The sequence below is a fragment of the Lygodium microphyllum genome, chromosome 3 (assembly GCF_053477565.2).
Source record: "Lygodium microphyllum isolate KBCC chromosome 3, Lygodium_microphyllum_v1.1.10, whole genome shotgun sequence".
Taxonomy (NCBI): domain Eukaryota; kingdom Viridiplantae; phylum Streptophyta; class Polypodiopsida; order Schizaeales; family Lygodiaceae; genus Lygodium; species Lygodium microphyllum.
In genome coordinates this window covers 2,628,913-2,655,760 of record NC_141137.1, presented here as the reverse complement: position 1 = coordinate 2,655,760, position 26,848 = coordinate 2,628,913, and the positions used below count along the sequence as shown (strand labels likewise).

Below are 26,848 nucleotides of genomic sequence, written 5' to 3'. Positions count from 1 at the left end.
GAACTCCCCCTCCCAAAGACCTGTTTGGTGACCGATTAATTAAGTTAACGGCTGTCATAACAGCCTCTACCCAAAAACCATGGGGTAATACAGCATGAGACAGCATCGTACAGACCTTATCCTGTATGGTCCGATTCATACTCTCTGCAACTCCATTTTAGATGAGTATATGAAGGTGGCTTGCCCGACCACACTTCTTGGGGAACTCCCCCCCTCCCCACCCAAAGACCTGTTTGGTGACCAATTAATTAAGTGAACGGCTGTCATAACAGCCTCTGTCCAAAAACCATGGGGTAATACAGCATGAGACAGCATCGTACGGACCTTATTCTGTATGGTCCGATTCATACTCTTTGCAACTCCATTTTGGGGCGGATTATGAGGGGCAGTGAGCTCCCTCTTTATCCCTTTGCTGTCACAAAATGCCTGAAAGGCCTTGGACATATATTCCTCACCATTGTCAGAGTGAAGACACTTAAGTGTCTTATGTGTTTGATTTTCAGCCAATGCCAAGAATTTTTTAAACTTGTCAAGCACTTCATCCTTGCTACGAATAGGGTAAACCCATACTTTCCGTGTAGCATCATCGACAAAGGTGACAAAATATTTCTCTCTCCCTAAAGATAATCCGGGCATTTGACATACATCCGAATGTACTAACTCTAGAGGAGAAGATTTCAAAGAAAGAGACTTTTTGTGAGACGTCTGAGCATGCTTGCCATAAATGCAATGATCACAATGCTCAAAATCAGCATAACGAAGACAAGGCAAGTAACCCAAATGAGAAAGTACTTTCATTCCTGTTTGACTCATGTGTCTCAACAGGCCATGCCACAACGAAACGCTTGGCTGCTCGGTCACGGCAACAACATGGTCACACACACTAGATACATGAAGCGGATACAAAGTATCACTCTTGCAACCTTTGGCAATAACCCTAGATCCCTTACAGATCTTCCATTTTCGATCACCAAAGATGGTATGAAAACCATCATCATCTAGCTGCCCTGTGCTAATCAAGCTCTTCTTGAGGTGAGGTACATGGCGTACATGCTGAAGTGTAAAGACATCATCATCATCTAGCTGCCCTGTGCTAATCAAGCTCTTCTTGAGCCATGTTAAAACTGTAACTGCACATTGCCAATACTTGCAATCTCACATGCATAGTTGTCCCCAAGATGGACAACACCATGTTGGTCCCCTGTATAGGCGGAGAACCATTCACGATGAGGGGTGACATGAAAGGAAGCACCTGAATCGAGAATCTAGGTATGTATGTCATCATCTGTATCTGCAAGTAAAGCATGTGCACCAAAGTGTGAAGAGACAAAGAGTACGTCACTTCCACTGTCACTGTCACTGTCATGAGTGACTACATTCACCTCTTCAATTTTTACATTGCTCTTCTTAGGTTGACCGTCCTTCTCTTCTTCCTTGCTATCATCTGTCTTCTTGCCTTTTCCTTTCTCTTTATTCCATTTGTAGCAGTCATGTTTAAAGTGACCTTTCTTGCCACAATGATGGCATTCAACATCTTTGCCACGTGATTTACTGCGTCCCTTGCCATCATATTTGCCCTTTTGTTGTGATTTGCCCCTAGTATGCAAAGCACTGGAAGGCTTACTGGATGCATTGTTCTGCCAATTCATCTCTTCCATAAGTAGAGCACTCTCTACATCAGCATACAAAAGGATCACATTAGAATTGCTCATAGCAGTCCTGAATGTATCCCAACTCTCTGGTAGAGTGCAAAGCAAGAAAGTAGCCTTAAATTCCTCATCAATCATGAACTTCAAGGCAACCAGCTGGCTGAAAATGGAGTTAAACTCACTCAAGTGAGTAGACATTGCTGTACCTTTTTTCATACGCAAATCCATAGGCTTTTTCAGCTAATACACTTTGCTTGCAGCACTCTTTTGTCCATACAGTTCTTCCAGTCTAGTCCATATAGCATATGCAGAATCCAAACCTTCAATGTTGAAGAGCAAGGCATAAAAAATCGATAGCTCTATAGTTGAGCGTGCAAGCTCATTCAACTCATCCCAATCGTTATGATCCATGTCCTTAGGCTTTGCCCCTTTGGTTTCGATCGGCTTTGCCTGCTTCTTTTGTAACAGGATATTGTAGCATTGTTTTTGCCACACTGCAAAATTATTTGCGCCTTCAAGCTTCTTTATGTGCATCAAATTACTGCTATCATTGCTGCCAGCCATGATTTTCAGACCAAATGTGACAAAAAAACCAGCAAATGCAGGCCCAAACAGTCATCCAAGTGACCAAGTTACAAACAAGTAGCAATCATCAATAAATGACCACGCAGAAGTACAGATTTCAGATCTGTAATTAAGTTTCCAGAAGCACCAAACCAAGTGCTACAGCATTATCGAACTGATTACAGTTGTTCCAAGGGCATGTGCATCACATTACATGAGAAATCCCAAAATTTCAGCTGCAATTTCTGTTGTACATGTACCCACGGGCATAAAATTTGACACGAACGGTCAAAAGCCCCAAAATTTTGTGCTCAAAGCATCAAATACACATCTGCTTTTCCTCTGTCATGCATAGGACAAGCTAGTTTTGCCAAAATATAGCAATTTCAGCAAGAACCCCAAATTTTACCAAGTGTTGATGTCCAAATTGCGCGGAATTTAACCTGCATGTACATAAAATGAACAAATGCTGCACAAATTCACCCAAACTGCAAAAGCCCCAAATTGCACGGGGTCCAACGTGCATCAATGTCAAGAAATTGGGTAAATTTCAGCCCAATTTGCGCATGTACATTAAAAGCCCCAAATGTCGGAGGCAAGATTTCACAAATTCTTGCAAATTTTGAGACAAATTTGCTTGTCCTGCATCACATTCCCCAAATCTGGGAAAATCCCCAAATTTTATGGGTCCAATGTTGAGAAATTTCACTCAGATGAGCAAAATTTCAACAATTTTGGCGAAATGCCCAATTCAAATGCGCACAATGTCTACAATTCCAATGCAGATGCCTCAATTTTGCATGAACAGTACTCAGTTTGAAGAAGCTCAAATTTTTGGGCCAAAATTGCACAAATCTGACCTTTTGTGCTTGCGTGCGCGAACCCCCTGTCAGGCCAAGGGAAAATTCAAGAAGAATTTTGAAGGGGAAAAAAATTTGTGACCTGGATAACCTGTGGGGCGGGTCGCGTGACCTGCCAGCGTCACGGCGCTTGCTCGACCGCCATCCCGTGACGCCACGTGCTAGCGCTTGGTCACTGGCGTGGCGTGTTTGGTGCCCGTGTGCCCTTGCGACTGCTACGCGACATGTTAGCGCCTGGTTGTTGCTCCCTGCAGATGTCACGCCTACTGGTCCATGCTCGTCACGCCCACTGGTCCACGCTGGACGAAACCTATTGTCGCTTGTTGGACCATGCTGGTCAATCGTCAGCTGCAATCGCTGTTAGCTGTTGCACCAGTCGACTGTCTCAGGCCTGCACTTGTCGACTCTCTCTCCAGCACACGAGCCTGCCTGCGACTCTCCTGCTCGCCTTTGAGTTGTCTATTGCCAGCTTTGATCTTCTACCTTAGTCTGACGATCGTTTGCAGCACCTTATACTTTGATACCAGTTTGTAGGAATCGATTAGACATGGAGATCGAGGCAGACTGTCGTATGTGTAGTGAGAGTCAGAGAGAGAGCGAGAGCAAGCAGTGTTGAGTATGAGTACGTTTTTGGTACAATGACGAGTGTACCACTTTAGGTTTTACATAGAGATATATATGAAAGTATAATGTGCTAAGGGTGTGTTCACACCCGTGCACATATAAAAGGCACGATGGCCCTTTATTCCCAACATCCAGCTTCTTCTTCCGAGCATCAAATACCTTCTTCGACACATCCGGCGGCACTTCCTTCGTCATCAGATGCTTTGTAGTTCGTGAGCCATGAGTGGTTGGATTTCCTTTCTCTCTCAGATTGAGATTCAGAGGGGGATTTTCTTACTTGGTCCTCAAAGGGGGACTTCTAGTTCTTCTTCGGTTTCATAGGGGGCTTCTGCTTCTACTCCTTCCGATTCAGAGAGGGACCCTATGTGCCATGAAGTTCTTCACATACCGGCACCTTTCACTTTCGAGGAGTGGCTCTCCTTTGAGTAGTCATTTCCTCTAGTCATACCCAGGATCTAGAGGATCTACCTAGATCGGGGCCCTTGGGTCTTCAGCAGTGACTTGGTGGCTAGGCCTTTGTATTCCTTCCAGCATGGAGTTATGGAGCTAGTGGCTTCTCTCCCAAGGTTGAGTTTCGACGTCTATAGCTCATCCAATCTCTTGACTATCTTCAAAGGTCTCCTTTCAAGTGGTATTCTTAGATTACAGGGTGGATCTTCTTTGTCCCTTGGTTAGCATGGAGCCAACTCTCGAGATCGAGTATGGGCATATCCTTATGGTTCTCGGCACCACACAAAGTTTGACATTCCTCCTATGCATTGTATGTTTTCATTATCTTTGTACCAGGGTGCTTGGGCAAGTGAACAATTTTCCCACGAGGGACACTATCCAAGTGGCACTTGCTGCATGAGCATTCTTCAGCATGTAGCATTGTATCTCCATCTCACTCTTCTCTTGTTCCCCTTTTGGGCCTTAGAGGGGGTGTTGAGAAACCCTTCACCCTTCACCCTTCACCCTCAGTTTAGGTTTTTGCATTTTTGCATTTTGCATTTAGGGTTTGCAGTCCCAAAAAGGGGCGCCATCCTAGACTGACCATGCCTATTTATAGGCCACTCTCTCACTCATTCTTCACGGCTGATTCATTCAGTCCGTCACCTCTTCTCTCCAGCCTCTCCACTACCCTCACACCCCTTCAAGAGGACATTGCGGTTCGTGGTTCGTGGCTATCTTCATCATCTTCCTTGTGCTATGGCATCCTTGTTCCCTTGTATCACATTCACTACGTGATTTAGATCTTTATCATTCCATTCATTAGAGTTTCTTTTCTCTTCTCTTCTCTTCTCCACGTTTGTCGAGTTCACTTCGTGTTCCTCCCCGCAAACCCTACTGTCTCGCTGGTACGTCATCTTTTGACAGGTGCGAGGCACACGAACGACTCGTAACCCTTCTTCTTAGGACCCCATGATGTCTTATCAGGCTTCTCCATCACTAGAGGCCCTAAGGAGGCATTATGGACTTGGGGAGGAAGATGATACTCCATCTTCACCTTCACCTTCTTTGTTTTCTCATGTTCTTGATTTTAGTCTCATGATAGAGGAGTTTGAAGAGTACTTTCGCATCACATATGGTTGTGAGAGAGAGGGAACAGATCGAAGCTCAGCTGAGAGTACAATGTACATAGTTGACAATGAAGAGTGTAAGAGTGAAGACATGGCTCCCAATGGATTAATCAAAGAGTAATGTGTAAGTACCAAGTACAACCCTTAAACCTAAGGGTTGTTAATGTGCGTTCACACTTGAAAGGTGTAAAATACGATAAGTGCCCGAATTGTGTAACATAAGCACATAAAATAAAGGAGAATAAAATTGGAGGAAAAGACCTCTCATAAGGGGAGTAAAAAGTGTCCTAGTTTCCTACTGAGGATCACCAACACTACTCTGTGAGTATAGGCGTGAGTCAAACGCAACAAACCCCCTTGGAGTGAAGAGTGATTAACATACAAGGATCATCCACGAAAGGAGATCAAATTTAAAGCATTTGCAGAATGCTTCAAATTTGTTACGAGGAAGAGCTTTGGTGAAGATGTTTGCCACATTAGTGGTGGTAGGACTGAAGACAAGGTTGATATCTCGTGCTTGTAGCCTCTCTCTAACAAAGCGATAGTGGGTATCTATGTATTTCGTGCATGCATGAAACATTGGGTTCTGTGCCACTGCTATGGCACTCTAATTGTTAATAAACAAAGGAGTAGGCTTTGTGACAAATACATCAAGATCAGCCAACAAGCGTCTTAGCTATACACATTCAATTGTGGTAGTGAAAGCTGCCTTGTATTCAGCTTGATGTGGCAATAGTGGATTGTTTCTTGCTAAGCCAAGAGATGCAAGATGAGCCAAGAAAGAAACAATTTCCACTCATAGAGTGAAGTGAATCAAAATCACCAGCCCAATTTGAATCACTATAAGCATGTAGTTGTAGTGGTCCCCCCTTGGCATTAAGCAATCCAAGAGTCCTAGTCCCTTGCAAGTAATGAAAAACACGCTTCACAGCTTGCCAGTGTGACATGTGTGGGCCGTGGATATATTTGCTCAGGGCTGAAACTGCAAACTGAATATTTGGCCTTGTGTTGCATAAATAGATGAGACATCCAAGTGTTGGAGCATATGTATGGATGTCAAACAAATCATTGTCATCATGCAAGGACAGCTTGAGTCTAGTCTCCATTGGTGTGCAAACTGGCTTGCAATCCTGTAAGCCAAACCTCTCAAGAAGTCTACCAATATATCTGGACTGTGACAATGCAATGCCTCTAGCATCATGAATGGACTGAATGCCCAAATAGTAGTGTAAAGGCCCTAAGTTTGACATCTCAAAAGTTTGTTGCAAACTTTGTTTGAATGCTGAAATCTGGTCAGTATGTGTCTCTGTGAGCAGAAGATCATCTACATAAAGACGTATGACTAGCAAGGATCCCTCCTCTTTACATATATAAAGAGTAGACTTTGATGAGCTGTTAATGAACCCTTGGCTGAGTAAAAAGGCATCAATTTTTGCACACCAAGCTCAGGGAGATTGCTTCAAACCATACAAAGCCTTTTTCAGCTTGCATACCAAGTGTTCGGATCCCTCAACTGCAAAACCAATTGGCTGCTGTACACATTGCCTGTTGGGAATACTTTTTCTGCTGTAGAGAGTAACCAATAAAGATGCACTTCTTAGCTTTTGGATCCAACTTGGATCTCAACTCATCTGGCACATGAACATAGACAATGCAACAAAAAATCTTCAAATGAGAAATATCTGGTTTCCTACCAGTATACCTCTCCTCTAGAGTCATCCCATGTATTGCTGCAGTGGGAGTCCTGTTCATTGAGCATGGCTTCACATACCTTATGCATTTCTGCAACCTTGAATTTAGGCAATCCTGCAACAATATTTTGGGCTTGCATTGATTTAAGTCGCTGTACATTAACATGACCAATGCATTTATGCCAGATATCAATATCTGCAACTACATCGCATCAGTAAATGATTGATTTTCTTTAGTTCTTTGCATCTACAAGTTGTTGAGACAAGGCAAGAGCAGTAAATGATAGATTTTCTTTAGTTCTTCGCAAAGAAAGTCTGAAATTTCTTCTCCTCAGCATTCTCTCTCATCTCCTAGTTTTTCTACAGCCTTGCTCTGGAGATTACAGCATTGAGATTACCAAAGGCTAAGAAATTTCAGATTTCTTTGGTGTAAAGCCTAGTCTGTATAGCAAAAATTAGGGTTTAGCGGCAGTCTCAGGAAGTTTGCCAGAAATTGGAAGCCATTGGTAAAAAGTGGATCTATAAGCTGAAAAGAAATGTAGATGGATCCATTGACAAGTATAAAGCCGAGCTTGTGGCTAAAGGCTACGCACAAAAGAAAGGCATTGACTATGAGGAGACATTTGCTCCTACATCCCCTATGACTACCATTCAGTCTATGGTTGCTTTGGCTGCCCATTGTGGTTGGACTGTGTACTAGCTTGATATTAAAACTGTATTTTGACATGGGGAACTTCAAGAAGGTGTGGTTGCTATCTTTTGGGGGTGTCTTTACCTTATTTGCATGCTCTTGCAAGTGGAGATAAGATTGGGGAAGTGAGCATGTTGTAATTTTGTTCAAAGGAAGATATACCATGTTAGAGATGTCGTTGGGTAGGATGGTGGAACTCTCATCAAGGGTGAGCACATAGTCATCCTCTCCAACTAAAGAAAGCTTGAGACATAAGCAATCAATCATGTATATGGAAAACTTGTTTAAACTTATTAAGGAAGGTTCAAAGAGAAGATCTAAATAGTTTTCACAAAGTATATCATCCATGACATAATTTTTGTAACAATTACTTTTTATCTAATTATTTGTTAGGTCTACTAATGAATATATCTAATCCATAAGCAATATGCAAGCTTTGAATGGATCCAATCCAATGTGCAATCACATCTTTCTCTTCTCTAAATAAAAAGAGATAAGTGTGCTTTGCTGAATATTCAGATCAGCCATAGGTTGAATTTATGCATTGCCCAATGGAGTAGCTGGCTGAACATTATGTTCATACCCAAAAGCATGAAAATGGCCAACTGAAGGTTTCCAGCGGTTCCAAGCCTCAAAAGGCGTAACATTCATGCCTTGGTAGGGCACCTGTTCAAAACATGACAAGCACACATAATTGCTTCCATCCAAAAACCATGTGGCAAACTCTTTGCTTTCAACATACATCTGGCTATTTTCATGAGTGACCGATTCTTCCCCTCTGCAACCGTATTCTGTTGTGGAGTATATGCAGTAGTATACTGATGGTCAATGCCTTTCTACTTCAAAAAATTATTTAGCATGGAATACATGTCTTCCCTCCTCGGTCTGAATGGAGAGTCTTATTCTTGCAACTAGATTGATTTTTAGCAAGTGCAACAAAAGCCAAAAATGCATCATACACGTCTGACTTTTTCACCAATGAATAGACCCAACAAAAACGCATAAAGTCATCAATGAAGGTGACAAAATAATAATAGCCACCCAATGACTTTACCTGCATAGGTCCACATATATCCGAATGTACAATTTGTAATCTGGTAGTTGCCTTAAAAGCAACATCACGAGGAAACGAGAATCGATGCATTTTTCCCAAAATGTATCACTCGCATATATGCTTAGAAGGTCTCTCCAAGAGAGGTAAACCATCTAGCATTTGTGTACGTTGCATAAGCATCAAATTGCCTTAGTTAACGTAACCCATGCGAGTATGCCATAACTCTGTCTGTGACATAGCAGGAGTAAGAGTAGATGCTAAATAGACCGATCGATCAAGTGAATAAGCATCTAACTCATAGAGTCCATGACATAATGTGCCAGCCAAAACCAAAGTCATGAATTCTTGATCCTTGACCATAGATTTGTCATCATTAAATGTGACTTGCATACCACACTTTGCCAAATAAGAGATGGACAACAAATTCTTCTTTATGCCTGGCACAAATAATGCATCTTGTAAACGGAGAGTAGAGCCATCAATGGCTGTCAACACAATCTCCCCAATACCTCTAACAGGGTAAGATTCATTGTTGGTACACTACATGGACTTGCCAACAAGAGTTGCAATTACAGAGGGAAAAAAATCCCTACGGGATGTAATGTGCATAGAAGCACCACTTTCGAAGAACCAAGTGCTAACATCCTCAGTAGAGCTGAATGCTCTTTTAGTCCAAGAAGAGTCATAACTGCAAGTATAGAAACAGTAGTCACGGTCTACAACAAAAGACGTGGACTTTGTAGCAGTAGGTGTATAAAAACAGACATCCATGACTTCCTTTTCTTCTCCTTGGCTATGTGCTTCTTACATTCTATGATGTAATGACCTGGCTTCTTGCAATAGTGGCACTTGCGCTTCTTGGCTTGGTGCCCCCTTGTTTCTTGCTGTTGTGTGAGGTACCTGAACTCCTAGAACTATGTGGAGCATTTTTAGACTGGCTGCCCTTGCCCTTCTGCCTTGCCATAAAAGCTTGTTTAGAGGCTATCATATCACCACATTGTTCTTTCTTGTTTGCTCTTCTCCTAGGAGCAAACCAACCAACTAAAGGAAAGTAAGTGGTTGCAGAGAGATTTTCATGGTGAGATTCAGGACCATATGAAATGCCAAATAAGAGGGCGGGAATGAATTCAGAGTAGTAGAGATCAACTGTGTATCCGAATAATACTCATCTACATTCATTAGCTGCTTATGCAAGTCCTGAATTTTGTTAAGATGATCTTGCATGGAATCACCCTCATCCACCTTCATATTCTTAAGCTCTTTCTTCAAGAAAGAGATGTGTCTCATTTTTTTCCAGCAAACATTTGCTAAAGTGTCAGCCATGCTTCTCGTGAAGAAATTGCAGACTGTATGTGTGGGATTTTAGACCGCTGAACTGCCAATGCAATCAATGACAATGCTTGAGCATCCCATGTGTCCCAAGCTTTTTGTGTTGCTAACCTCTGGGGAAGTGGTGTGCTGGTGCGGGCTAAGCGGGCCTTTGACCATGTTCTCCTGGAGTTGTTACATGAGCCACAACTCTAGGTTGGACTTCTTCACCACTGACATAATCCCAAAGATTATTCGCAATCAGCACATTTTTCATTATGAAAGACCATAGAGAATAGTTGTTGCCACCCAATCTATCCTCCTTGGATACATATGTGAATACATCACCTTGTCCTGATTGGCCATGGTAAATGTCATTGTTCAAAGAGCACAAGAGCAAGACTTAAAGTTGGACCAACCTGGAAATCTGAGAATTTCCAGAAATTACAGTGAGTACCACATTGTAATTAACAAATCTGATCATACACTGTCAAAACTGTCCAATGTACACAGTGCTCAACAGCACAAAAATGCAAAAGCGCCAAAATTTTGTTGTCCAAAATGCACAATTTCAGTCTATTGCAGACTAACCCTGATGTACATTTGCCAATGTTTGAACTGAATCAAAAAGCCCCAAATTCCTAGCCCAAAATTCAAGAAATTTCTGCAAGAAATGTGTCCCAGACATGCAAGAGCAGAAATAGCCCGCCCGAGCAAAAGCCCCTGTCTGAAATTCAAATCTGAATAAAAAATTAATAATTTTCTCTTTTTACCTTTAATGTTGGCAGCAAAGACATGCGGCACATAGCTGAGCTGGCAGGCGGACGGCTCAGAACTGGCAGGTGGACCTAGCTTGTGGCGGCAGCTTAGGACCGGTGGGCGTGGTAGCTGGGGGGCGGTGGTGCAGACCAAGGAGCAGTGGCGCAGGCGGGCTGCTACAGGTGCTAGCCACTTTTTCAGTCGAGCTGGAGTAGGCGATAGCACTGGTGGACATGGCAGATGAGGGGCAGTAGCACTGGTGGTGCTGGCTGCTGGCGAACTTGGTGGTGGCACTGGTGGCGGTGCAGATAGCTGTTGCAGACGGAGGTTAAGTTCCAAGCTGAAGTTGGAGCTAGGCAACTAGTTGTGAGCTCCGAGAAGAGATTGAGTCGAACTCAACTCTAATACCGAATGTGAGAGAGGGGATAGATCGAAGCTTAGCTGAGAGTACATAGTGGACAATGAAGAGAGTGTAAGATTGAAGACACAACTCCCAATGCAATAATCAAAGAGTTACGCGCAAGTACAAAGTACAACCCTTAAACCTTTAGGTTGTTAATGTGTGTTTAAATCGAAAGGTGTAAAATATGATAAATGCCCAAATTGTGTAACATAAGCACAGTGCCCCAATGTCCTACCAAGGATCACTGACACTCCTCTATGAGTGTAGGTGTGAGTCAAACCCAACAATAGTTGAACTCACGCCCTTTCTACCAACTTTACTCCTCCATCTGGATGGGTTGGTGAGGTTGGCTCTCTCTCCGATCATGGAGGACATACGACATTTGGGACGTCTGGTGATCCATCTTCTTCTCAGCTAGGCCTAGTGCCAGATTTGTACAACCCCTTTGAGTCATATGAATCAAAACCCTCTCTTGTTTCTCCTTTAGGTGTGCAAGATTTGGATGATTTTTTGTGTGTAAACTTCAATAGAGGGGGCTCTCAGAGCGGACATCCTGTTAACAGGTTTGTCAGCTCATATATGAGTCTATGCATGCCTATTAGGGCTGGGCATATTGCCTTTTATTTAGGATTATTTTAGTGATTTTTGTTTGGCATTTGTGGTATTTTATGTTAGTTGGCCAGCATTTAATGTTGGTTGACTTTCTTCTATTTTCTTTCTCTTGTGTCTTGTGTTTAGCAGTTTATTTCAGTACTTGTCTATTCTTCCATTGCCGCACCATTTTTGACATGGTATCAGATTGTAGGATCTAGGTTCCTATTGCGATTTTCTGTTGATTACAAGTCTTTCTTCCATTTGTTGATTAGGTGACCTGTTGGCAGTTGCTAGTGGTTTTCAGTCTGTGGATACTCAACTGCTGCTTGTGTTTCTAGACTAGCAACTTGCATTTTCAGCATGTGTCTAGATTCCAGCCTGCAATCGTCAGCTTGCTCCATTAAATGCTCAACCAGCCTATGTTTTTGGTTTTCTGCCCCTAATTGTGGTCGTGCCGACCGTTTTTGCTGTTTCTGGCAGTATTTGACTGGTTTTTCTTCATTTTCTAGTAGTTGCCCTTCGTTTCTAATCAGATTTTTGGTTATATTGCATGCGAACTCTCATTTTATGATATCTTTGCTACTAGTTTGGTTGTATTCCCTCTCTCCATACCGTCTATTCTTTATCTTCTCTTCTTATCCTTTCCTCACGGCTCCTCTGTGCTCTTCTACAGATGATAAGTTACATGGATCTGACTATCTTACTTGGAGTGTTGTGATGAAAGCCTGGTTTGTGTAGAAGCGAATTTTGTACATTGTATGTGGAGCTATTCCTCGGCGTTAGCATCCTTTTCCTCTTCTTGAAGATCTTGATGAGGATAACCATGAGGAAGCCGTGCTTACATGGGATTCAGATGATGCACGTGCGTATTTTGCGCAGCTTTGGTTTATTTCTAAAGAAGTCCTATTGGTGGTTACCTCCTACATGACCTATCCTGAAGTATGGTTGAAGCTTTAGATGTTGTACGAGGCATCTTCCCCCATGCGTACAGTGACCCTATATGGACAGCTTCAGCAGATGGAGTTTGAGCTGAAGGACACCATTCAGTTCTTTTTGCTTTGTGTTACACAGGCATAGGATCAACTTCGACACATGTAGCTTTTCCTTCCCGAGGCACGTCTTGCGAGATTAGTTCTCTTTAAGCTCCCTCAGAGTTTGATGGAGTAGCAAATGCTTTGAGGGCGCAGATATAGTCTACACCTGTGAGCTTTATAGGTTATGCAAGCTATCCAAAATCCCATTAGCACAAAACAGAAAAGTGAATCTATCTTGAAGCTATGAAGCATTGTACTTTCCTTTCATTTTAAATGCAATGTCATAGTACTTTTGTCCTTTCACTCAAGTGTCTGTGTCATTGTCTACATACACAAGATTGTCATTATGAGTCCAAGTCTCAATCTTGAAACCTAATTCACTTATGTAACAAACAGTTGCCATGTCTGTCTTCATGAGTTCACACTCTGTCTTTAAGCCACCATAGCCATGCTCTAGATCCGTGTTTTTCACATGGTATCAGAGCTCAACTGAGCATGGCTCAACTCCCCTCACTTCCCTCTCAGCTCCTCTTCACTTCTGGTCAGCTCATTGCTAGCTCATGAACTCAGTTTCCACCTTCATCTTTACTCTTCTCTTCATGTTTGCCATAGCCAAACCTGTACCTTGTCAAATTGAAGCTCTTGGATCTCTCTGTACAAGGCATATCTTTATGAGCTTCCTTCTAGGGATTTGATCCCTGACTCTAGGCACTTCTACATGTTACATCACAGCCAGACATTGTTGATCAGAGAAGCTGGCATTGTTCAAATTCTAGCTCGCTGTCTGAAATGCGTTTGTCTCTAGTTGTATAACCCCCGTTGCCTTTGCTCGCTGCAATTCCTCTTACATATACAAGGCATTTAAAGCCCTTGGTCTAAGCTATCTTCCCATCAAATATCCAGTCGAATGGTGTACGCTTTGATGTGTTGGAAGCAAAAAAACAGTCGCATCCAGGAAACCCTATTGTGGCAGCCATAGGAAGAAGCACCAAAGCTTATATTTGTTATCGTTCCTTTATTCCTCTCAGTTCAAGAAACTCACTATCACTGTGATCTACTATCACACTAAAGACCCAGCAAGATTCACCACTCAAATCATTAAGGAGGGGAAGTTTTATTGGAAGATTTGAAGACCTCAAGCATCATCAAGCTCCTCTAAGGGTTTGCCACTCTCTCTAAGCTGAATCCTAGCTCAATTTCCAGCAAGCATTTAACTGATTTACCAGCAAGGAGGGGACTCAAGTTACAAGATAAGTATCGAAGAATCATCATCAAGCTTGACATCTAGTTTTTCACCGCTAGTATCTCTTGATACTAGCCTAGTGATTTTTGGCACTTGTGCTTGTTAGCACACTCAAGATCAACTCTTTTGCTGCTCAAATTTGAGAATTTGGTGCTGATTTGTTGCTGCTCCAGCCATCCAACATGGGCAAAGACTCACCGATATGTCGCTTCAAAGGAGTTGGGTCTCACACCTGGCAAACCCGCATCAAGCTCATCGTGATGGGCCTATGGGCTATCACCAATGGACAAGAGAAGAAGCCCCTGGATGCAACTCTTGCAATTGCCTGGCAGAAAGGAGATGATAAAGCTCAAGCCATTAAATAGCTTGAGTTGGATGACAGCTACATTCACCATGTGTATAACTATGAAACATCCCATGATACATGAAAAAGATTGGATACTTTGTTTGGTGCACAATCCAAGTCCTTAAAGTATGGTTTATTGATTGAATTTTTTCGACTTGACATGAAGCCTCATACATCCTTGGTATCCCATCTAAACTACATGGAAAGTCTTCTAACCCAGCTTGTATGCATAAATTTGAAAATGGATGAAAATATATGTATTGGTGTCTTACTAAAAAGTTTATCTCCTGATTATGATAATGTTTCAACCACTGTAATCAACATGCCAAATGGTAAATTGGTTGATATTAAGGCCTCTCTATTGGAAAAAGAAAAGAATATAAAAAATAAAGAAGAGTCAAGTACTCTAAGGACGAACAAATGTTGTATGTTAGTAACAAGAACAAAGGAAAAAAGGACTAGCTATTTTGTGGCTTTTGTAAAAGGATCGGACACACCGAGAAGTTTTGCCATGCTAGAAAGAGATCTTAAAAGGTCTATCTTGCAGTTATAAAAGAAGAAGAAGACCATGAAGAAGAAGAAGAAGAAGAAGAACAGGAAGAAGCCACACCGATCCTTCTATTCTCACTACTTTGATAGACTTTTTTGAAGCCTTGTATAACCTTGCCCTATCTTTGGTACCCACACTTAGCTTTTTCTGCGACAGCCTTTGGTGTTTACCATGTTTGTGGTGTGCCCACACTCTACATGTGGTGACTCACTAAAGCCTCTACACACTGTGTCTTTTTGGTTATGATTGAGGAGGGGTGTTGAGATTTAGGCAATCACACCCAATGTAGCCTCTTTGTATGGAGCAACTTGGGTAAAGGATATGCAGGCTATCCACAATCCCATGAGCACAAAGTAGAAAAGTGGACCTATCTTGAAGTTGTAAAGCATTGTACTTTCCTTTCATTTTAAATTCAATGTCATAGTACTTTTGTCCTTCCATTCAAGTGTCTATGTCATTGTCTACATACATAAGAATGTCTTTATGAGTCTAAGTCTCAATCTTGGAACCTAATTCACTTGTGTAACAAACAATTGTCATGTCTGTCTTTATGAGTTCTCTCTATGTTTTCAAGCCACCATAGCCATTCTCTAGATCCGTGTTTTTCACAGACGGTTAGTGACTCAGCAGGTTAGTTGATATTCAAAGCAATTCCTCTATAGCTTATGTAATCTCCGTTCGTATCTTATGTAAACTTTGTCATTGGCTAGTGTTTTTTGTGTCTTGAACTTCTTGTCAAACACTTTTCTAGGCATAAACAACTCTCATTATTTTCAGCAATGGTTTGTACACCACACCACCATTACTTCATTACCTTTTCCTCCTCGTCATCGACATCCTCAAGTGAATAGGCAGATTGTCTGCTTTGTGATGGGTTGGACATGACCATCCCTTCTTATTCTTCCCTAAAGTCGAGTTACTTAATTGATAGCAAACCATCTCTCAAAACACCTTGATATTATTTATTTAAAAAAAAAAAGTTCATCGTGGTTCCATTCACCTTTGTAGAACTTGGTAGGCCATTGGATAGCCGATGAGCACCCTTTGTCCAATGCCGTGTCCTCTCCGGGGTGATTACTTGAACTTCCTTTGAAACCAGTCTTCCTCTTTGAATAGGGTGGTAAAACATGATGAAATGCTTAATTATAACAATTAATAATTGAGTATAAACTAAAATGCACACATTACCTTAACAATCTTGGAAAATGGACATTTGGTTGGCCCCAAAATTGACGCCCATTTTGGTATTTCTTTAACTTTGATTGCCAATGGACAATGTATAAATTGAGATTCCACAATCTCCTTTGCTAATCCAAAAGCCCCTTGCTGTACATACAACTAGTAAGCAATTTGGATCAATTGCCCCTTGATTTTCACCTAGGACTTGCACAAATGGAACCACCAACTAGCTAAATGCTACCTCTATTTTCAATGCTATCCCCTACATGTTGAGGCCCTTAGATGGCTGTCTTTTGCAGCAAATTGCTGTTCTTTGATAAAAAAATAGACCAACAGCTCTCTCTCTCTCTCTCAGGCTATAAACTAAGTGAATGGCTAAGATCTAGCCCCCAAAAACGTTTTCTCAGTTTGCATGGGTATTTTTGCCAAGTGGTAGCCTTTGAAACCCATTTCTCAGCATTATCTAGCCATTTAATTAATTTTCAGGATTAAATAATGCTTAAAATTTAATTTTCAGGATTATCCCCTTTGTAGTCTTGGTAGGCCACTGGGGGTGGCCATCATGCATCCTTTGTCCACTGCCCTGGTTGCTTTAAGGTGGGACGCCTTGGGAAAAAACTGGGTTAGCCTTCCTTTCTAGCCCTATTTTGGTAGTGAGGGGGGGTGTTAACCTAAAAATGCGTTACATGTTGATTAGCCTCTTAAACAGTCCCAAAACATGCTTATTTAATGAAAAATGTAAAAATTGTGTGCGGCTCAAAAGAGTTTATGTGAAACCCTACTTTGGGAGGGTACACCCACATCTATAAATAGATAGGCTGCCCCCATTCAGTCTTCATCCTTATGTGCAGGTTTCTCACTCTATTGTGCTGATTTCAGCCATCAGTCGCACCTACCATTTGCTGTTTAGCCGTCACTGATTGCAGCCCATTATTATCCAATCCTAGGTGGCTTGTTTTCAGCCACCACCCTGTTATTTGAAGGACTTCATTTGTTGCGTCATCATAGCACTTGATCAGCGTGTGTTTTCAGCATTTGGTGTTAAGTGATAGGTTGCTGCCATCTCTCCCACTAGGCAACTATGGTAGTACCTGCGTTTTTGCTGTCCAGCTGGCCGCCTACACCAACAAACACTCTCTGTTGTTGCTTGACAATTCTTTGCCTCATCAATTTCCAGCCTTCTTTGGTGGTACATTGTTGCGTTTACCAGATTTCAGCCTTAGACTATTGTTCTTTGGTGCCCAGCTTGCTGCCCTTCATTATTCAGCACTCTCTCATCTTTGATTGGTGGTTACAGTACTTAGGATCCGCCTCCAGTGGATGTCACTCTTCTCTGACACTATTGCTCTATCCTTGAGCATTCTATACAGTGCGCACTCTTACATTCATTTATTGCATTGATTCATTCACTTCAAAGTTCTCTTTCTCTCTTTGTTTATGTTTGTGTTTTTGCATTTTGAGTTTTGGCAGCTGATCAGGCTGAAACACAGATTTTGGGGCAACATGCAGTAGTAAGCCCAGAGAACTGATGTAGATAGCAGCTGCCTAGTTGGCCAGCATCGTGGAGATAGCTGGAAACAATCCAAATCTGCAATGGAAGGCTGAGAGATAGGTGCTGGATGGTAGATAACAATGATGGATAGCTCCCTTTCGTCCGTGTATGGGGTGTGGACAGCAAAGCTTTGGCAGTTGCAAGCTGCAAAAATGAGATTAGGCTAAATGGAGGGCAACTTGTCTATTATAGAAAGTTTGGGGCCTCCCAAATTAGGGTTTGCATGTGGGACACAAAAACTCTCTAGGACCACATTTCTTTTTAATAAAGCTAATACAATTTTAGCTCAATAGAAGGGAGGTGGTCCACATTGATCCCATATCCTATGAGCCAATACTTGACATGTGCATACCATGAACTCTCATGTCTTGCTTGTGCTAGTTGCTTGGAAGCCTCGAAAGCTTTCCTAGGCAGTTTGTTTGGGTGCATCCTATGTACTTTGTGTTTGCAGCCGATGGTTTAGAAAAGGGCTTCCAGATGATGAACAAGGTGCTAGACAGCAGTCTGAAACCAAAAACACAGCCTTAAGATGATAGAAAAGGCTGGTGACAGCAGCTGGAGACGACTGAGAACCAAAGCTCAGCAGGTACAGGTCCTCACGAGTGCAGTATGGCGCCATTGGCAGCTGGGGAGCAGCACTGGATGACTGGCAGAACCTCTAACAAGCTGGCGGCAGCAGTGGCTGATGAGCTTCAGCACTGGTGTTAGGGGTGGATCCTTTACATGATCAGAGAAGATGACGGAGAGCTTTTAGCACAGTTTGGATGTGATAACGAAAGAATAGATAAGGTTAGGTGCCCACAACATGTCCTTGTAGAGGAGATTTTTGGTAGCCCATTTAAGGCAGTGGATTGAGCAACAATTCTAGGATTTTTTTCTTTGACAGTAGGCACACTTTCTGCCTACTATGAAAGTACCTATAGAATTTCACATTGCTATCACTCCATCTGCACATGCAGCATGGTCCTGCACAGCTTTTTAATGGAGAGATGTTATTTGTGTGCTGCAGGCTTAATGATGCCATCGTTCCTTTCTGACCTGCACAATGAACCTTGTCTTAAGGTTCTCAGTCCAGCTATATCACCAGTATTTTGCAGCAATATAGTACATATTTTACTGAACCTACAGTCTGGTTTCATGTGTTGAGACTTCTCTCTACTCAACTAAATCCTTGAAACCTATCCTTCTATCCTCGACCAGGATCCTTGAGGAGCCTTGATTCAAGGGAACATAAGTTTGATAAAGACCAAAAGAGGATTGAGGCAAAGGATGTGCTATGAGAATTTATGCTCTAGCAAGATGGTCCCAAAGTGAAGAAATATTGGAGTTGGATGAGCTCTAGCGCATGGGAGCAACGTCCTTGTCATGCAAACTCAAATCTAGATTATTTCCTTTATACTTTGAAGTAATCTTGATAAATAACAATAGACAATTGGATGAATAATGTTGATAATCTAGATCACAACTATTAGGCATTGGGTGTTCCTACTAGTTGAAGGCATCAGGCTTTCAGGGGTGTTATGAGACCTGTTAAGTTTGATTGGATTTGTGAAACTGCACTCGCAATAACATTCATTCCTTACAAGGAATTATGAGTTAAATATTGCTAGGAGGGATTGGCTTAGCCAGTTGCAAGGCACGCTTTGTATTTGACCTTGTCAAGTTGGTTCAAAGGCATGCATCTTGCCTTTTGGTCAAAAAACATTGAGACACACCCTAAATTTTGTAACAATTCAATTACTGGTATTGCTAGTTTGAATGGTCAAATTTCCCATTGCAGTGTATGGCTAATGTCTTCCTATCGAGAGAATTGGGTGTAAGTTTTCCCATGCAAAGAGATGAATATTTCTACGAGCATTGATGATGTGGCTGTCAAGAATGATTGAGCATGAGTCTCAGACAGTTGACCAAACTTGCTGATTACTTTGGGGATTACTGGCTGGGATTGAATAAAAGCTTCTCTTTATGTTTAGATTTTTCGACATTTGCATTGCTCTGTATTGTCAAAAGTAAAAGGCTATGCTAATTCATAATGTTGTGTCACTTGAGAGTGTCAACCCTGGAATTATTACCTTTGCAGGTTTCAGCTTTATAACATGGGTGAATTTCATGTTTCTATATGCAGTGCAATAACTGACTCAGAAAAGCCGTACTTGCGAAGCAAGGTCTTGGAGCTCATTCGAGAAGAAAACAATCAGGTTACTTTTACTGTTTAAGATGTCTTCTTCCCATTTCTTACTGCACATCACTTGTCATGAGATCACTGTAACATCAATCGCAGCTGATCTTCATGTTTGTGTTCATTTTCAAGAGCTAAATGCTTGTTTAAGTTTGAAAATTTTCAGCTTGTTTAAGTTTGAAAATTTTCAGAGCTATACCCCTGAATGAAACACATGGTAAAGTTTAGAGTCTCTCTTAGGGCTTAAAATCTTGCTGTATCTTAAGTTTTTTTTGGACATATGAAATATCTATAGTCTGTATGCCTGTGGATGTTGATACCTTTTTGTATGCCTTGAATAGGTTGCAATTCAGTTGGCAGTGATCATTTCGAAAATGGCACGGTTTGACTATCCTAAAGAGTGGTATGAAAAGATGACCAATTGACTATTGCACTAGCCAGTGTTTGTGAAGTCCTAGATGGTCCAGTAATTTGAAGTTTAAGTTGCTCATTCAGTGGAGAGAGTTGTGAAGTGATCATAATTGAGAGGATGGACTTAAACTTTTGATTCATTGTCTTCTTTAGGCCAGATCTTTTTCCAAGTTTGATTCAGAAGCTCCAGGGTGGTGATGCCCTTAATATTCAAAGGGTATACATGGTGTTGAACCAGATCTTGAAGGAGTTATCAACCAAAAGACTGGCAGTGGATCAGAGGAATTTTATTATGGTATGAAGACTGTGTTCTCCCTGTTACTTTCTTTGAGCGGGTTAGTAAATCTCTAATAGGTAGCAAGTGGCTGGAATTTTGTACTGCATCCAACTGAAAAATTTTAAAATGAGAAGGATCGTTTATATTGTTTTTTGCTTCAATCTGCCGATTGGTAAGCAGAGCTTCACACATTTGAGCTTACAGTCAAAGGAGCTTCATAAGGACCAACAAAATGAACAGGTCCTCAACTTCAACTCACCAGTATAAATCAAGTTTTCATCACACCCACACACCCCCACACCCACACACCCAGCCACCCAGCCACCCATGGAGTTAGCAGTAGATTACTTCTTACTTATCGTGATTGTGCTCTTATAGCATGATGCGAGACATGCAGTTATTATATAGCAATTTGTCTTGTACACCAGTTTGGACTCTAGTAGACACTTGAGACATGCACTTATGATATAGCAATTTGTCTTGTATGCCAATTTGGACTCTAGTAGACATTCATACATCTTTGTTCCTTTGCTACGTGCACGCATGTGTATCCACCACTAGTTTGTCCATCCCATGGATGCCACCATGATTGGTCCATCCTCTTGACACCCAGCCAAGCCACCTCCACGTGATCCACACTCCACACCATCTCCATTGCCAACATCTGCTATTGTGAATCTTTTAACCATCTTATAGGGTAGTCTAATCTCTCTTTGTCTCTCTCTTATTGTTATCGTAGAAACCTGCACCTAGGGTTGTCTCTATACGTGGTATGGATTGATATGTATGGCACAATTTGTACAGCCATACCATAGGTATTTGTACGATTTCGTATGAAAAATCAGGGCCTTTTTGGCCACTCTCCTTGTTCAAAGTCAGAGAAAGGTTGGAGCTAACCCCGTGAAGAGCCAAGTGCTCTCTCACATATCTTTCATTATATTTTACCCATAACTCAAATGACTGTTTACAACCTAAGGTCTCAAGGACCATTCACACCAAAAAACTAAGTCCTAAGCACCGACTTATTTAATGTCCGCATTATGTAGTACAGCTGGACAACTGAAGTGTCGGGTACAGTCATATCAAAGACAGAAAGACGAGCTCGAAGTCTAACACTTCCCCTCAAGCTCAAGACAACATCTGTACACCAAGCAGCTATCTGAAAACATTGAACTTATCTTTACCTAGAGACTTAGTAAAGATATCTGCAACTTGTTCATCAGTCTTCATATGCATGAGATCAACTCTCCCTGCAAGAACCATCTCTCTAATGAAGTGGTAGTGTATCTCAATGTGTTTTGTCCTGGCATGGTATAATGGATTCATGGCCAGGAGTACACTACTAAGATTATCACATAGCAGAGTCACTGGAGCATCTACTTGCATGTCCAAATCAGCCATAAGCTTGAGCAGCCATGCAATCTCATATGCAGCCAATGCAGCACCCCTGTACTCTGTCTCAGTACACGATAAAGTAACCGTAGGCTGCTTCTTGCTGCTCCAGCTGATCATTCGGCTTCCAAACCCGAAAGCATAGCCACTTGTAGATCTTTGGTCATATGAGCATCTTGCCCAATCTGCATCCGTGTATCCAACCAGTTTCAAGGGCTTATCTCTCATATAGAACAGTGCGTCTGACTGCATCCAAGTGCGGCTTTCTGGGCTTCTGTATAAACTGGCTTATGAGCCCTACAACACAGCTCAAGTCAGGCCTAGTGATGGTCAAGTAAATCAGATTGCCAACCATCTACCTGTACATAGTCACATCCTCAACTTCAGCTCCAGTGGTCATGTCTAGCTTTACATTATGATCAAGAGGTGTATCCAGTGGTTTGCATTCAGCCATGCCATACTTCTTCAGCATTTCCATAAACCATTTTCAACTTTCACCACCTCAATGCCCAAGAAATACTTCAAATCACCTAAGTCTTTCATGTCAAATTCAGTTTTCAGCATCTTCATTACATGCTATATGCCCAAGTCATCATCACCAGTGATTATCAAATCATCAACATATATGACCAGCACTACCAAGCCACTGTCAATCTTTTTCGTAAATAGGCTGTGATCAACCTTGCCAACAACAAATCCCAAGCTCTGCAAGTAGTTACTGATCCTTGCATGCCAGGCTCTCGGAGCCTGCTTCAGCCCGTACAATGCTTTTTTCAGCCTGTATACATAGTGCTAAAAATCAGGGTGTACATACCCTTCTGGCTGATCCATATAGACATCTTCTGCTAAGTCACCCTTGAGGAATGCATTCTTTACGTCCATTTGCTGCAATTCCAACCTCTAGCAGCAGCCAAAGTAATCACAGTGTCTATGGTTGCCATCTTGGCAACAGGGCTGAATGTTTCCTTATAATCAAGTCCATACTGTTGGGCATACCCCTTAGCAACCAGCCTGGCTTTGTACCTTTCCACATTACCATCTGACTTGCATTTGATTTTGTAGACCCATTTGCAGCCAATGGTCTTTTCCCCTTCAGACAGTGACACAAGATTCCATGTTTTATTTTTAGCGTAGGCATTCATATCTTTATCCATAGCTGCACACCAATTCTCATCTTTTATTGCTTCAGCATATGTACTCGGTTCTTTGATCTCCATCACTTTTGTCATGTAAGCATAGTGCTTTGCAAAGTAGCCATTGTACGTCAATCTGTCAATAAGATATCTGACTCTCTACAAGCGTCTAGGCTGTGGTGCACTGCTCAATTCCTCTCTCTCATGAGGCGGAATGTACCTGCTCTGTCTCATGCCACGCGTATAGATAGTCGGAATACCAAGCTCACTGTCTAAAGTGTCAATAGACTCATATCCAGAAGTCATCCTACCAGGTGTCATTATACCAGATGTATCCTTAATAGCTTTCTCTTTTCCTTTGCTGTCCAAGATATCATATCTTTCCCTCACTGACATACTGGTATTAGTGGACAGTGAGCCAGAGCTTCTCAATCTACCTGTCCAAGGAGATATTGTCTGACCATTAGGACCTGTCATAGCAGTACTCTACTGTGAACCAACTGTAGATACATGAGTAGAAGGCGTATCCGACGGCACTACAGCCGGTGATACATACCAAGAGGTCATCTCATCAAAGATAACATCCCTGCTCACCAAAGTCTCCCTGGTAGAGGGATCATAGCATTTGTATGCCTTCTTGTCCCTGCGAATCTCCAATGAAAATACACTTATGCGCTTTTGGATCCACCTTATTTCTTTTCTCATCTAGGATGTGCACATAAGTAAGACAGCTAAAGACTTTCATATGACTTACATCCGGCTTATAGCCATACAGCTTCTCAAATGGTGTCATCTCATGAATACCTGCAGTGGGAGTCCGATTTAAGATATACATGGCTGTCATAACAGCCTCATGCTAATAATAGAGCAGCATCCTCTTCTCGTTCATCATGGCACAAGCAACTTCCATCAATACCCTGTTCTTACGCTCAGCCACTCCATTCTGCTGTGGAGTATAACTGTAGGTAAGCTGCCTACGTATGCCATTTTCAGCCAGAAAATTGTCAAACTCTTTTGACACATACTTTCCATTGCTGTTTGATCTCAAGTAAGAGATATAGCAGTCAAATTCCTTTTCAACCTGCTTTTTAAACTGTTGAAAAACAACAAACACCTCATTCTTTGTTTGCAGAATATACACCCAAGTATTGCGAGTGTAATTATCAATGAATGTCACATAGTACTTCGAGGCTCCCATAGATGCATTATGGGTTGGCCCCCAGACATCAGAGTGCACTAACTGCAACGGACGTGTACTCTGCCTTATATGCCTGACAAATGGCAACCTCGACTGCTTATCAAACTGGCAAGTTCGCATACATGACCAATGTCTGTGTATTGGAACTTGGGTAAACCTGTAACAAGTTGTTTTTTCTGCATAATTTGCAGCCTCAACAAATTCACATGTCCCACTCTCTTATGCCAATTTTCAAATCTCTGACAGTTCTAGAACCATGGGCAAACATAGCTGAATTCAGCTCTGGCAAAGTGGCACAAGAGTAAACATTCTGCCATTCCTGTGATCGATCCATTTCCAAACTCTTCAATAAAGCATCCATGCTTATTAAACCTAACCTGCAAGTTGTGCTCTGTCATCTGACCTATAGACAGTAAGTTCTTCATTATCAATGGGACATGTAGTACATTATGCAAATTTTTCTTTCTGCCATTATGAACCACAAGAGACACTTTGCCTTTATGCTCAATGCTATGCTGCGTGTCATCACCTGTGCATACATAGCCATGTCGTTCAGCTACCATGTCAGTGAACCAATCACCGTGAGGGGTCATGTGGTTCGATGCCCCTAAATCAATGTACCATACTGCATCATTAGTGGATTTTTCAGCAGCCCTATCTTTCACACACTACATGGCAAACAATCTATCTCCTGAAGCATCATTTTCCTGACTGGACGTAGCAAAATGTCCATGTTGTTTGCCCTTTTGATTGCCCTGCTTCTTCCAGCAGTCCTTGGCAATATGACCATACTTTCCGCAGTAATGATAATCCTTATCCTTATTCCGATTGTTAGATGGACGCTTTTGCTGCTAGGAGCCTCTGCCTCTAGGGCTAGATCTTCCCCTGCCTCTAAAGTTTCCACCACCTCTTGCATTCGATACCTGCTGGTTGTTATTGCTATAGGATGCATTTTGCTAGTCTCCTCTGCCAAAACTATAGCCTCTACCACAGCTGCCATGGCCGCGTTGATTGGAATAAAAGACTGCATCCTTGCTTTTGGAACTGCTTGACCTTGTAGCCAAGCTAAGTTTAACCTCCTCATGGATAAGCAATGCAACTAGTTCATTGAAATCAGGCATTTCAGCCCGCACAGACACAGAAGTATCAAAAGACTTATACTTAGGCCCCAAGCCATTCAACTTCAACCTGTGATCCAACAGATGCCAGCTGATCTGTAATAGTTTTGATCTCCGTGATATAATCCTGTATAGATCTGCTCTTTCTCTCCATATTGTTAAATTTTTACTTTAATCGGATCTTTTTGGCACTTGTGGTTGTGCCACAGTACTTGATCAGGATGTCCTAAGCATCCTTAGGAGAGTTGCAGTTCATTATCTGCATTACCATGGCATTTGATATACATAGAGACAACTAGTGCAACACCTTGTGAGCTCTTTCTGTCCAAGCTCGATGTAATCATCTTTGATCAGTTGTAGGTTTTCCTGGGAGCTCAGGTTCGGCTTCTACTCTAGTCACCAATTCCCAATATCCTTTCCCGATTAAGTTCTCCATGCGGAACTTCCATATGGCATAATTATGGCTGTCCAATTTCTCCTCCACAATCTGGGTAATATTGTCTGTCCTGTCAGCATTTGCCATGTCGTATGCTTTGCCTGACTACGTGTAAGCCAAAATCTTGCTAACAATTCAGTTTCAACCTGCAACTGTCTATGACAGTTTTCAGCACTCTATGTGCTTAGACAGGCAGTACTTCAGCCTGAAAAAACAATGGTACATACACCTCCTGACACTTGGCAATCACCTAGGTATTGCAGCCTGCATGTACGGACTGCATTCAATGCAAAACCAGTATGTATTTGGGCACCTTGTTCATGTACAGACATGCAGTTTGTAGGCTGAAAAATAACAGTAAACAGCAGCTCCTCTTTGAGCTCAACACAGAGGGTATGTGCCCCAAGAACACTTACAGCAGTTCAGAGATCTATTTCTGCATATGGGGTTCCAGACATGTCAATCTGACACTGAGTACATCATGTACTGCAAGTACAAGTGCAGAATATTCTACCTGCAAATTTCAGTCAGCTAAGACCAGCCAATCACAGTGTATTTCAGTCCACGAAACTCCTCACAGTGTCACATACATATGCCATCACAACTGGAGATCAATACATGATCATTTCAGCATCCAAAATGGTCCTAACTTCAAGAGCTAATGTCATACAATGCATTTACTGTTTATAAACAGCCAAAGCCATGTCAATACATTTATTTCCAACTTCAACCTTCAGCAATCAATAGCTTCCAATACGCTTCTTAATCCACCAGCCATTAAGTACGCTTCTTAATCCACCAGCCATTAAGCAGACATATGCCAGGTTATATAAAATGACTGAGCCTTCTAATGCCATGTAATGCTTCCAATACTTGCTGTCCAAAGTAAATGACAGTTTTCAGCTTGTGAAAACTTTCCAGATCTAAGTATTTTAACAAAAAAAAAAATCCAGCCCAAGGCACAAGGACAAGTGCATATGTCCTTCTTGCATGTATCTATGCTCCAACGATGCCAGAGTACATGTCAGAGAGCTGCAATGTATA

The 26,848-nt window shown here is 41.9% G+C and overlaps 1 protein-coding gene across 7 annotated transcripts in view; it reads left to right on the top strand.

The window, feature by feature from the left end:
• Positions 1-26,848, top strand: part of LOC148038009 (ARM repeat superfamily protein) — a 144,986-nt gene that overhangs the window by 7,286 nt on the left and 110,852 nt on the right. For all 7 annotated transcript variants that reach the window (XM_087667899.1, XM_087667896.1, XM_087667891.1 and 4 more), the window contains exons 3-5: positions 19,786-19,858; positions 20,181-20,242; positions 20,404-20,545. In XM_087667899.1, the coding sequence (XP_087524025.1) occupies positions 19,786-19,858; positions 20,181-20,242; positions 20,404-20,545 (277 nt within the window). The remainder of the gene's footprint in view (positions 1-19,785; positions 19,859-20,180; positions 20,243-20,403; positions 20,546-26,848) is intronic.